At 43.3% G+C, this 13,877-nt stretch overlaps 2 protein-coding genes across 5 annotated transcripts in view; one reads left to right on the top strand and one right to left on the bottom strand.

Moving 5' to 3' along the window:
* RMDN3 (regulator of microtubule dynamics 3) overlaps window positions 1–13,877 on the bottom strand; it is a 281,724-nt gene that overhangs the window by 157,452 nt on the left and 110,395 nt on the right. The window contains exon 1 of one of the 4 annotated variants that reach the window (XM_085626848.1): window positions 7,485–7,779. The exons of 2 other annotated variants lie outside the window; for them this stretch is intronic. The gene's annotated coding sequence lies outside the window, so the exon portion shown is untranslated. Of the gene's footprint in view, window positions 1–7,484; window positions 7,780–13,877 lie in introns of those variants that run through there. One more of the 4 variants, XM_085626849.1, reaches the window with a different exon arrangement.
* The window catches only part of GCHFR (GTP cyclohydrolase I feedback regulator), a 97,369-nt gene continuing 91,264 nt past the window's right edge, over window positions 7,773–13,877 (top strand). The window contains exon 1 of the mRNA XM_085626850.1: window positions 7,773–7,958. Within this exon, the coding sequence (XP_085482976.1) occupies window positions 7,923–7,958 (36 nt within the window). The 5' untranslated portion in view covers window positions 7,773–7,922. The remainder of the gene's footprint in view (window positions 7,959–13,877) is intronic.

Here is a 13,877-nt window from a genome sequence, read left to right as displayed (position 1 = left end):
GCACCTTTCTTGGCCTTTGGGACAATGCTGACGTTGTCAACATGTTATGAAGCATAGCGCTATCTACTGAACCCATTTTCGACCTCCAGGGTGAGCTACTTCACAATTTTTTAGCGCACTTTCGTTTGCGCTCGTTTTTGCGGCCGCCATTTTGTTTTTTACCGCAATGCAGCAAATAGAATGACATCTCCTCAGTTTTGGCTCAGGAATATGGCGTTTTTGCTCCCTACTTAATTATTGTCGCTCTTTTTGTCTTTCTGAAGATTCCTTTTTCGTTTTCTACAAACAACCTGTGGAACATATTTCTTTGAGTGATTTTTGCCTCATCTCTTCCCTTTTTTCATGGACTTTCGTTGCTCTTCACTGGATATTTGTCCTTACTTCAAAGATTTGCTTGTCTCCATTTTCTCCATATGTTCTGCATTTTGTTGTGTGTTTTGCCATGACAAAAGCCCGTGCACTTCGTAATGGTTCTGCTCTGGGTGACAACGTTACGGTGAGTGATCCTAATCCTTTCAGTGTATTACAGGAGAATATGGAGGACTCTGAATCTGCGCAGTTCACTGCCACTACTACACAGACCACCTTGCCTCGTGGTAATTCTAAGCCAATACCTAAAACTCCATCTTCTACTTCTACCAAGCGTGTCAAAAAAGACCCACCGTCTCCAACAGGCTCTACAGCGATATTATCTATGGAGCTTCTCCTTCAAGAAATTCGCGAGCTTAAACCTCATATGGAGGAGACCAACATTTGTCTCCAGAATCTCGAAGATAAATGGAACAACAGTCCTTACAACTCTCTCAATGCGTTGATTCCATTCAAAATGTCACCTCTCAAATCCCTCCGTTGCAATTAGAGGTCGCGCATCTCAAAAATCAGATTGAAAATTTGGAGAACCGTAATAGGCGCAATAATCTACGCATTTACGGCCTTGTGGAAGGAATTGAAGGGTCGGATGCGCCTTCTTTCTTTCAATCATTTCTACCAACTCTATTGGATCTTCCTGAATCTCCAAAATTGAACATCCAGAGAGCTCACCGACTAGGCCAAAATCCTAAATTTGCCTCTTCTACTTCCAAGCCGCGTGGTGTTATTCTATATTTTCTAGAATACACTGACCTACTTAAAGTTCTTCATGCGGCCGAAAGTAAAGGAAGAATATCTTGGCAAGGTAATCTATTTTTTGCTCAAGACTATGCAAAAGCAACTGCAGACCGGCGGAAGAAATTTTTGGACATGAGGCCTGCGCTATCTCCAGACTGAGCGTCTTGCGCAGCATGCGTCATCTGAACGAGTCAAAGACAACCATTGATAACTGAGAGGGATCGCTTCTTGATCAGTGAATTAGCAATGCTTAATGAGGACCTCAAGTCTTTCAGCAAACTCATCCACTGTTTCTCCAGTTTACTGTCTGGCTTGGTTGAAGATGTACCTTTCATAGCTGACGTTAGGCACTGGATTGAACTTTATTTCTAATGCCACCTTAGTCTGACGGTAAGCTATTTCATCAGCTTGTGGTATTTTCTTTATCACTCTTTCACTCTGTCACTTGCAAGGTCCTTTAATTATTTGATGATCTTGTTTGTTATCTGTTTCTTCTAGCACGTTGATGAAATCATTGAATGTTTCAATCCAGGCAGTAAATCTGCCGCCAATATTCTGTTTTAGGCAGTATTGATGAGAAGAAGTGGTTTCAAGAAAGCTACGGCGCCATATTTGACACTAGTCTCTGCAGCTATTGGAACATTTTAAATGTTCCAGACTTTTTGCATTGCACTGAGCACAACCTGCGTCTTTGGTGGTTGGCGATTCAGGTACCAACGGCTCAGTAAGCACAACCCCCATGCATGCATTTGGATCGTCGTGGATACTACTTGCTACTTTGAATGTGCCGGTCCCCAGCCAGAACTCTACGTCGAATACCTTGTTCTTTGTTCCTGCAGCAAACTCTCAGGAACAGCACTCTTGTTACTTCGGGCTACAGCTCCCCTAACTCATCGCCTATTGCAGCATCCCTCCCGAAGCTCGGTAGCTGGCAAATGGCCACACCACACATGGAGCTCTGTAGTGCACGCCTCTATTCTTCAGAGTGCAACCGTTAACTGCACGCACTGCGTCATGAACTTTTAATTAACCACACCCAAACAATTATGTCATTCTCCTACGAAATCCGTCAGGGACCAGAAGAGTCCTGCTACTCATATCTACAAGACGCTACACCATCTTCAGTCAACATACATGCCACATAGGTCATTTTGTCCAAAAGCCCAGCTGTCACTAAAAAGTCGTTTGTAGTGGTGCAAAAACGAACGAGGGAACCAAAAAATGTATCTAAATCCAACAAATTGTTTTGGGTGATCCACCTACATAAAGCATCCTCTAATGTGCAAAATGGGGTATTTTACAAACATATGCCGGCAAATGTCTCTAGTGCCTTTAAATAAAAACAAAAAATGTATTCGAATGCATATATATGAGGCGAAGAACGCCCTGCGCCGTCTATTGGGGTGTTTTTACAACTTTAAAACATAGGCGGCGGAAAGAGGAAGAATGAGTGGACTGGGAACATGTGCGCAATGGGATGCTGAACACACGTAGGTAACGTTTAGTTGTTTTTAGGTCTCGCCTGACCCAGCGCTTGCGCTGGTCTGGCGAGACTTTAAGTAAGGGCTTCAAAAAATGCTACCGCCGGCTACAGCTTGCAGTGCATATGCGCGCTTCAGCAGAGGCGCCATATGGCATTCCTCATGCTCATTAAGCACATCGCTCGCTTGATTGCGATCACTTTCACGTCCGCGCGCGCACCGCTCGAGATACTGCCACCTGTGGCAAAACGTGGTAAAAGCGCAATTCAATTACAGCTCAGACATACTTACTTATTACATTAATTAAGCGCGCATCAATAACGGAGTCTTTTACAACCGCAAACTCCTAACATGCAAGCTGTTGCATCACCCTATGCAACATGTTTTAGAACATAACTGGCAACATTTAGGTGCACTGCAATGTCTATAGGGGCGTCTCCGCTGTTCTCACTGGGCATATCTCCTCCATGAACTGTAGGTGCACCTCGCCTGCAGTTCACTTAAGTCTGCTTGCTCTCTGTGCTCTTTTTACTGATATCCAATCCTGCTCAATTCGCGGCATTCTTACATGCGCACGGCCGTACTTACTTATTGCTAATATTTACACGGAAAACAAACAGAACGTTATACATCCGCCTTCTACTGGTATGCGAGTCATATCACACAAACCTGCGTACCTTCTGTTACGCATAATTAGCACCATCCCAGGCACGCTGCAATGTCTGTGAGCGGTCTGTACCGTTTCTAGTGTGCTTCTTTCCTCTTGTTAACTATGGGTGCAAATCCCTGCAGTTCACTTAAGTGTGTTCCCTGTATGCGGACTTTTTACTGTACTATAATGCTACGTATTCTAGGAACTCCTAATGTGTACCCGGACTCATTTTTTTTATATTAAATTAGTTTCTGACACGTGGGGAAGGGAATGTTTTAGAGCCACATACTCAGGACATGCAAGCCTTATCACACTCTGCATAACATATGTTACACAGAACTGTTACCTTCAAGTCGTGCGCCAATGTCTATAGCCGGTTTTTACTGTTCACAGCGTTTCTCTCTCCCTCATTAATTGTGAAAACACCTTGCCTGCAAATTCACTTAGGGGCGCTTCCTGTATGTACACTTTTTGGTGTACTATAATCCAACATACTTCGCAGCCTTTAACCATAGAAATACCTTTTACTATATTTCAGCTCAGCTTTTTGTGCTTTGCTCTCATAATACATAATTGCAGAAAACTGTATATTCTTGCTTTACGTTCATGCTTGCTTATATGTTGCTTAGTAGAGCTAATAACTACCAATGTATAGCTCATATTCCTTCAAAGTACGCTATATGTACTGTACAGCTTTATTTAAAAGGCCAAGCGCACTTTTTTTTATTTATTAGGTTGTTTTGCCACACTGAAATAAAAGCATTTTACATCCGCCTTCTCCAAACATGCAAGCTTTATCGCACTAACGTGCGTAACATGTGTTACACAAAACTGGCACCATTCAACCACTGCAATCTCTGTGGCTGCGTCTTTGGTATTACCAGTGTGCATCTCTCCTTCATCATTACTATCAGTGCATCTCGCTTACAGTTCACTTAAGTGTGCTTCCAGAATATGCAATTTATAATACAGTGCAATCGTGTGTACTTCACGAATCACTAATATACGCCCAGACATAATTATTATTTATTACATTACTTTGCCGCACAGGGTAAAAGGAGAGTTTTATAAGAACCTTTTACAGCCAAGCAAGTCTAATCGCAACAACCTGCATAACATATATGACATAGAACTTGCACTAATTCAGGAGCGCTTCAATCTTTGTGGCTAATTTATAATGTTCTCAGTACACATCTCTTCTTTGTTCATTATGAGTGCATTTTGCCTGCAGTTCACTACAGTAACCTTCAGGTACCTACACTTTTTGGACTAAACGTACGCACTTCACGGCCTTCTGAAATGCGCACTGACGCACTGATTTTATTACATTGATTTTTCGCACCGGTAAACATAATATTTTAAAGCTGCCTTCACCGAATATAGAAGCCTTATTGGTTAATTGTCTTTTTGTCTATAAGCCTATTAGAAATACCATTTACTATATTTCAGCTCAGCTTTTTGTGCTTTGCTCTCATTATATTTAATTGCAGTATACTATATATTAATGCTTTACGATCATGCTTGCTTAATATGTTGGTTAGTATAGCTAATAACTGCCAACGTATAGTTTATATTCCTTTACAGTACGCTATATGAATACTTTTAGCAATTACTTGCCTATGGACTGCAGATTAACTCTAAAGTAACAATCCTTTTTTTTACAGAAACTATAGCAAATGTTTAGCTTATTTACATTATTACTATACGCGCTCGGCTTTTTCGAACATGTACGCATAACAGTCAAAAAGACGCAAGCGTTAATAGGTCAAAAGTATTTGCAGCTGTAATGTAAGCAGAGGTTTATATTAGGCTTCAGCAGAGGCGCCATATGGCATTCCTCATGCTCATTAAGCGCAACGCTCGCCACGCGTTTGATCGCGATCACTTTCACTTTGCGCGACGGCCGCTCGCGCACCACTCGAGAGACTACCACTGCCACCCCGTGGCCTTAAATAGCAACGGCATCTCCTGTATTTAAAGGCTTGCAGATACCGGTTGTGTAATTCAGTGATATTATGCAATAATAAACATTGATATTATGCAATAATAAACATTTTACAATAACTATGAGCAGATCGGATTCTTCTCGGAAACCAATCCCTTTGTCAAGCCATGACAACCCCCAATGTGCTAAACAGTTTAATATTACTAAAGTTAAGATTGTAATTAACTAGTGTGCATATTTACATCTCGTAATTAAATCATGCGTAACAAGACAGCTTCATAAAAGTTCAATACATTAAGCCAGTACAGGAATCCAAGTCTAATAACCTATGATACAGAGCCACCCGATTCATCTAATCAAAACCAACGTAGACCTTCATCTGATTCGAAACCTCCGTGCTTCAATGTGTGTATTGTATTAATTGTGTTTGTAATTAGCAGAGTTAACACCCAGTCTACTGTTCTGGGATGGCAGAGTGCCCTACACACGCCAACAAACCTCGAGTTGGAGTCATATTCATGTTTTCCACGAAACACATGCCTAGAGGGGTTTGAGGGTTGCTGTGGGATCCCCAACATGCACTGCCATGCAGCATCAGCTCTCTCACACACACACAGGCACGCACACATGCACATTCTCTCACTCACACACTCACACACACAAACACATGCACACTCTTTCTCTCACACACACCCACGGACACATGCGTGCTCTCACGCACACATGCACGCTCTCGCACACGCATGCACGCACACATGCACGCTCTCTCCCACACACACATACCCCCGTGCACGCTCTTTCTCTCTCCCTCCCTCTCTCTCACACACACACACACATTCTCTCTCTTTCTTTGGTGTGTAGTGCCGAAGCACCATTAATTCCAGCTACGCACGGTAAGTCATTCATTGGTGCTTTTATTATGATACAAGGTCCCCTTGCTCCCTGCCAGGCCTCCAGCACTGGTGGCGTGGTGGAGGTAGTGCGTGGTGTGCAGTGCCAAAGCACCATTGACTCCTGCTGTTTACAGTAAGACCTTCACTGGTGCTTTTAGCTTAACTGTGGTGTGATACAAGGACCCCTTTGCTCCCTTTCAGGCCTCCAGCACTGGTGGCGTGGTGGTGGCAGTGTGCAGTACCGAAGCACTTTTGACTTCTGCTATGCACGGCATTCGCGAGCGTGGCAGTGCCTAATCTGAACACCTTCACTGCTGTCTCTTGGAGTACCGAAACACTGCTGTGAATAGTCACAATATATTCGTAAGTCCTGCATGTTCGCTCTGCTTGGCATGCCAGTTTAGGGCCTAGCACTACTGTAGTAGTACTGTACTGTAGTTTTTTCCCCTGTGTGCTTCTACCCGTTCCACGTCGCTCTCTTTATCCAGTGTGCTTCTGTTCTCATGTGCTCCACGTTGCTCTCTTTCTCCCCGCTTGTCCAGCCGCCATCCGTGTTGCTTCTGACCCCATCCTCTGTAATCTTTCCTGCACCAGTACTCTCGGTGTTGCTTCTGAGCCCTGCTTTCGTTATTTCCCTACACCCGCCTTAAAAAAATAAAAAGCTTAGGCACTGCTTTATTTACCAGTACAACTTGAATCAGTAAATAAAAATAAAAAAATAAAACTTCACACGCACGGTGTAGGTGCGTTCATGTGTTGTGCTTTTACCTACAAAATGACACAACTGCTGCGACTGCAGAATAGCATTTTTTTTTTTTTTTATTGGGGGTTCTTCTTTATCCATGCTGCACAACATCACTAAACAAGCATTGGCATAGCCAATAGCTCTCGCCTGTGGGACATTAAGTGTTTAGTTATCCAGCATAATATCCTTGTTGCAACAACATCAACTGTTGCATGGCTAAACACTTATAAGGTACAAGGTTTAGCCATGCAACAGCTGATGTTGTTGCACCAAGGATATTGTGCTGCAAAACTAAATACTTATAAGGTCCCAAAAGCGAGACCTATTGGCTATGCCAATGCTTGTTTTATATAACACGAATTACATTCTAGCCCAGATGCTTTAAACGTTTGCCTTGGTAACACTGGCGTGACCTGGGGCCCTTTTGAAGAGTTAGTACGCCACGCCTCCTTTAAAGACCCGGCCGACCGCTACTACAGCACGTAGGGTAAACCATGTGCCCTACTGCGCCACGAGGATCACCCAGGGTGAAGCTGCTGCGCACTTATTCAGCCCCAACACGGCTTTCTCTGAGTTGCAGATCAAATCATATGTAAACACGCACGTCACACTAAACCGACACCCGTAGCTTCGGACCCTGAACCTAAAGTAGCAGACTCACCTTGTTACCGGCTGATGTGAGTTCAGTTTCCCACAGCTAAACTGGCTGGCTGAACTACTACAAAACGCAAGTGCGCGCATGCGCACGGTGGCGGGGCTCCTCGTTATTCAGAAAACACTGACCCTCCTTGATTTTTATTCGCCAAAGTCTGCACTTCACAGCCTGATGTGCTTCAAGCTCTTCTCCCGGGCGCTCACATGTTTGGACCCGCCCAGTTCAATGTCCACCAATCGTTAGTAGGGTCACCGAAACCCACCGTTCATTGAACGTGCTGATAACGAGAGGCGTTCTTTACGCATGCGCTCGTGAGGTCCGTCACAAAGTGCCAGAAAACGTCAGCCCTTGACGTTTCCTGTCGCATGACAGTTCTACATTGGCACTTTAGAAGCAGAGCTGCTGAAGCGCCTCGGAGAAGTGCTAACATTCTAAGCTGCAAGCATGCCGTATGTCCTCATTAGCACGCAGATCCGCATGGTGAGTACGGTGCGCATAACAGGCTGAGGTGAGAAGTCTCCAGTTAAGCGCAGGAATCTCCCTTTGTTGATTTTGGCTTGAACACACGCTGGAAGATGCTGTTACACTAGTAAGATCGGATTTACAGTTACTTGTAAAAGAGCGTTGTGCCTCTCCCAACCCCCCGTATGCAATAGCATGGGCTGCAGCTTTGAGGTGCTTCGCGCAGGATAAACCTGGTCAAAGCACTGTTCGGGAAACGGGCATCGGAGCAAACATTTTTTTTAGCGCGACAAGTTCAGCTTCTCTTGCTGCTATTGCACCATGTTTTCATAGGAGGGGGTAACGGTTACCCGTGATTCACAAACGCTTAGCTCATTGCTGGCGCTTTCGTTGTGCACTGTTGTTTTAAAGGAGAGAGAATAATTGCCTATTAGCACTGGGAAATTATGAGGCGTAATGCGTTACATTTTGTGATAGTATAACTTCGTTATTTTGTCATTTTTACACGTCTGGGCTAAGGTTTCCCCACACTAGTTCGATACTCCCATACAGCAAGCAATACGCAACTAAAGGTGGCCGGTCAACTGTTGTGTAATACCTTCCACTGTGCAACAACACATGGGCTGCTACATTTTAGTAAGCTATACTATAAGCACATTTTGGTATATTAAAATCTGCAAATGACATAAAAGATGATGGAATATGTGGCAAATCCATAATGATGCAAAAAATGCGGCAGCTGCAGAATTCCATAATTCCAGTGGTCCTGCTTAATAGTTGGGACAGGGTCTTTTAAAATATGGCCCTGTAAGGCAGCAGTCCAGGCCTTCTGAGTAAAATCTCCCTGATTGTCTGTTTTATCCCAAAAGGAAGACCAGCTAAGGTCCAAGCATTGATGTTGCCTGTGAGCCTGTCAGGCAATATTGGCTGTAGGGTGATGGCTTGGCAATAACATGTCACACCGTTTTTCCAACAGTCGATATATAGGCAGCTGTGCAAACAGCCCATAACTGTGCTCCTCTCCCTCATACTTGCTCTGTGACTCAGTTTGGCTAGGGCAGGACATGATCACCACAGCAGGGACACACAAGAGGTACAATATCCCCCTGTGCCTTGTTGAGGGCTGCTAGGTTCTAACCTCTCACAGTCCAACTCTCAGAAGGCCTTTGTGTGCCTGTCTTGCTGTGTGTTTGGTGGACAGACCCTCAATAGATTGAAGAGAGCAGATCTGCATGGCACTGTGCATGGACAGCACCTGCACTGTGTTCTCCAAAGCTTTCTGCTACAGCAGCATAGTATGCCACAGACGGCTCAGCACTCGTGTGGTCTACCACTTGGTCCTCTTTATAATTTCTGCAAGTGGCAGTTGGTGCTGGGAAAACTTCAAACTGGAGGGAGAAAAAGGGTGCCATGCTCTAGATCTGAGACACACACACACATTTCAAAGACTCAATTAAAACGCATACTAGCTGCAGAGTTGCTGGAGCTCAAACTACCCCATTTTACCATCAGCTAGTGCCTGCCTCACCTTCTTTTACCCCAAGTCAATTTCAGCAAGAGTAGACCTGTGGGTTAACACACATGCTGCTGAGACAGTCCATACACCTCCCTGTTTTTTTTAATGAGCGCATGAAGACTGGATTTTAAAATCAAACTTGGTGCCCAGAGACAAGAGTTAAAATGTTATATGTTTGTTCTTTGCCTTTTGCTTTTTGTCCAAGCCCGCTCTTTCCTTAACATGTCCTTTAGTGTATTTTGACTACTATCACATCACCCGTAGGCTGTCAACTGGGCCTCAGCTCTGTTCATCCTGCCCTCTGTGCCGCTGCCTCCTCTCTGCTCCCTGTCTTCCTCCCTTTTAATATTTCTCCACCTGCCACTATTCACATTTCAATTTTCTTTTCTTATTTACCATTGTAGTCTTCCTTTTGCCTCTACTTCCCTACTCGGTATAAATATCCCCATTACAAATGTAGACCAAAAAGAATATCAAAATGACCTAAAAGCAATGACTGTCATGAAGACATTCACAACAAAGCATAGATGGTGAAGAAGACTTGGGAGGAATAGAGTGTGCAGTAGAGAGTAGATTAGAAGACAAGGTAAATTGAGATGAGAGGTTCAACATGTCTAATGTGTTGCTGCTCAACATACTGATCAAAGGGTTAGGGCTGCTTGGGATTGAGAAGCCTATTTTGGTGCCTGTTTTATTAAGAAGCGGAATCCAAAACATAAAGTTGATTACTTGTTTGAAGATAGATCTAAACACCTAGAAGATATAAATGAGTTCCTGCACTGTTCAAATTGGTTACTGCATACGCAGAAAGAGTGCATACATAGTGCTGAAGCCCTGCACAGATAGAGCAGAGTGCAAGCGCAGATAGAGTTTAGCTCATACCATATACTGTTGGGCTCCTTTATAGACAGCTGGTTTCTTGCACTGAACCAGAGCTGATTCCCTGTATACATAGACATTAGCTCCTGCACAGACAGTCACTGAGGTGAGCCATTTCACAGGCTGAGATGAGTTTTTTAAAGTATTAATTCCAAAAATGTAAAAGCTGATTCTCTTTGGGGGTAGGTAGTGAGACAGTTGACACCAGCTCATATATTTTGGAGCTACTACCCGCTACGACTAGTCTCCAACATGGCCTGTCTCTGATATAATTTGAGGAGTAGAAGGTGGGAGTGAGAGAGAAGGCACTGAGAAGAAATCTTGGAGAGCGAGGTAAAGTGATACGATAGATAACCATGAAAAAGAAGAGGGCGAAAGTGTGAGAGAGAATATGGAGCGGAAAGAGGAGAAAGAAATTAGAGGAGAATGAGACTGAGATGGGAAAGAAAGACAGAAGGAGTTTGAATTGGGAGGTAACAGAGAGAGTGATGTGCGAATAAGTAGCACAACAATGATGCTCAGGCAAACTGTACAGGACATTTGACCCATTCCTTTTGCTCCATTCTTCACAGGTAGTCTGCTTGTCCCCTTGTCAGTGGGCAATGCATGTGCTGGCTGTGGATGTTGAAGATACCAATGTCCACAGAAGCATTTTGGACACCAACACCTGGGGACCTGGGTATTAATCCAGCTTGGCACTTGAAAGAAAAGTGTGTAGTTCTGGGAAACCACTCGGTCGAACTGTGCCTAAACGTTAAATATGTGAGATGCTAGTGTATACAAGTGTAATTCAAAGATTTTAGCCCCCACTTGGGATCACTCCCCATAAAGTACAAGTCTCCTTTGTTCTGCTGTTAGATCTGTGCTATACAAATATCAGCACATAAATGATTTTACATTGTGAATAGGTATTCCTCTTATTCCGCTCTGTAAATGCCTCAACCATTTGAGCTCTTGATGAACCATACTCATTGTGTGACAGCCAGACAGAAGTCCCCCATAATTTTGTTTATCCATTTACATGCGCCACACTTTTCATGGTATTAATATAAAGCTCTATTTCTCTATGTCTCTAGGAGCTCTTACTTGTGCTTTTTGGGAGATACTCCCACGAACATCTTATTATTTCCTGGAAGCATTTGTTTATTATGTGGTGTATGTTGCTTTAGTAAGAAAAGACACCTTTCCAATAAGGCTTTGGTCATTTATTTTCTGTGGGTCAGAGATAAACACCAGATACAGGACTCACTTGTTACCATCTTCCAGAATGTTGGTGCTCGCAGGTTAGTGGACACTCTTGAAGCTCCAGCAGTGCTTTGTTTCTCAGGGGAAACTACTGGCAAAGCCAATAGATCTGGCTTTAAAGAAAATACAGATAGGCACAGAAAGAGAGATAGAGTTGGAATAGCAGTGGCTGGAGTTGTGGACCAACTGCATTATCAAAGCTCGAGTTGCCAAGTTTCCCGTGTCCATGTATGATTGGCCGTTGCTATTGTTCAGGTTTTGTTTTTTGGCATTCTGGGACAAGCAGTCACGGTTTTATAATAGGATGAACAAGATTACAATTCCCAGAATATAAATAAAAGTCCTAGACTAGAGAAGCTAGTCAAGCCATGACCTGTCAAGTTTTTCAAAGTGGAAGCTCTGTTTGGCACTCAATACTGGAGGAGTCAATGCACTTGACAGGTCATGACCAAAAGTGCTGTGATGACTGCTAGTGGTCAGACATAAGTATATTAGCAGGGCATTGAATTTCTCTATGTCTGGAGTAAGAGAGGGTGAAAGATGAGAGATGGGTTTGCTGCACTTAGCAGGTACAGGAAAAAATAAAGTGGACAGGGCTACCTTCAGGTGAATTGTACGCTGTAGAAGCTTGAATAATCACCTCAGTTTTCTTAGAACTGAGGGGTAGCAACAAGGAACTGACTTAACTTCACGTTTTTGGCATTGTTGGACAGGCGGCAAAAGATGTAACATATAATAACTGTGTTCTGTTTTTTAAGGTTTTTTTTGGTCCAGAAATGTTCATTCATGATCTTGTTTTTGGATGGTTACAGAAGTGCAGGCATTGTGTAATATATTTATAAGAATAATTTGTTATGAAAATATTGAACACACAGTGATAATTATTTTGTGTCATTGAGGAAAAAGATAACGTCTCTCAATTTTTCCCCAATGTTTTCTGCTCTATTATTTCCTATAGTTATAGCCCAAGTTCTGTGGAGTTATAGTGACAAACCCTTTATACTTTGCACTTAGTAAATAAGCAACTTGTCCTACACAAAGGACTTCGTGAAATGGAGCATTTTAGGTTTGGAAGTGGTTGCGCTAGCAGAGATTTGTGGTCTTTCACTGAGTTGCAGGGGAAGCTGCATGTCGGATGTGTGCATCAATAGAACTGTGTGTGTTAACCAGGAAAACGTGTGCAACATAGATAAGGTGTGTGTATGTGGGGATAGAAAGAGCTGTGACAAATGCAAGTCAGTGCTAATGGGTATTGGCATAATTGTCTGTCATTCAAAAAGATTGCAAAGGTCACTGCAAGTGAGGTGCATTGGGAGACCCCTTTGTTTATGACTTGGTGATGGAATAACTTGGAGAACTGAAGTGAATTTGGTGAGCTGCGTGTAACCTGACAGGATAGCAGGTTGGTGTGATAGCAGTGGCGGCTGGTGAACTTTGAAAGTGGTTGGGCAGAAGACCAAATCCTGAAAGTTCCACCGCAGGCGTGCATAGCGAGAGAGCACAACATAAGTGTCCTAAAGGATGTTTCCTGTAGATTTTGCCAGTGAGAATTTCATTTAAAAAAAAACGTAATAAGGTGAATTTTCCATATAAATTGACCAAAAAGCAATAGGTTACATGCATTTCTAAAGGAAGACTCATAAAATATTTCAGAGAATTCCTGGTTTACCGGGTGAGCCTGACCTCCACTGTGGTGCTTGTCAGTGGGAGGTCCTTTAGAAACTTTTGTAAAATTAGTTTGTTTTACATAAACAAGGATCCTACTGAATGTGCTGGAGTTTACTTACCGAAATGTCAGGCCCATGCTTGTCAGGCTGTCAGTCTTGCAATCGGAGGATAATGGCACTTATAAAACTGGGCCTATGGGTTGTGCAGGTGCACTTACTAATGTTACGCTATAGATGCTAGGCTGGGGAACACTCTCGTCACTTCTTCTCTGTCACAGAAGGAGTGATGACTGACCAGTCTTAGGTGGTGCAGCACAACTTTTTGTTTTCCATTGTGGTTGTTGTTTCCTGAAACCTCCACGTCAGTTTTCAGGTTGAAGCTTATGCTTGGTCAGGCTACTTAAGGGAGCAGAAAGAGTAACTTCTACAGCTTAAAAGCTATCGTCAACATCCATATCCAGCAGAGTTTGGTTTCCAGTGTGTAAACTAAACATCTTTGACAGTTTAATGGCCTTTTGGCCCTCTGGATAGTTTTTGAATAAAGCACATCATCTAATTGGAGCTGCATTTGACCTTGAGTTTCATCTGCAGGACTAGTACTGTCCTCAACATGTGGAACTCTTTTGGCCT

Source organism: Triturus cristatus, chromosome 9, assembly GCF_964204655.1.
Source record: "Triturus cristatus chromosome 9, aTriCri1.1, whole genome shotgun sequence".
Lineage (NCBI taxonomy): Eukaryota > Metazoa > Chordata > Amphibia > Caudata > Salamandridae > Triturus > Triturus cristatus.
This window is presented reverse-complemented; position numbering and strand designations above follow the sequence as displayed.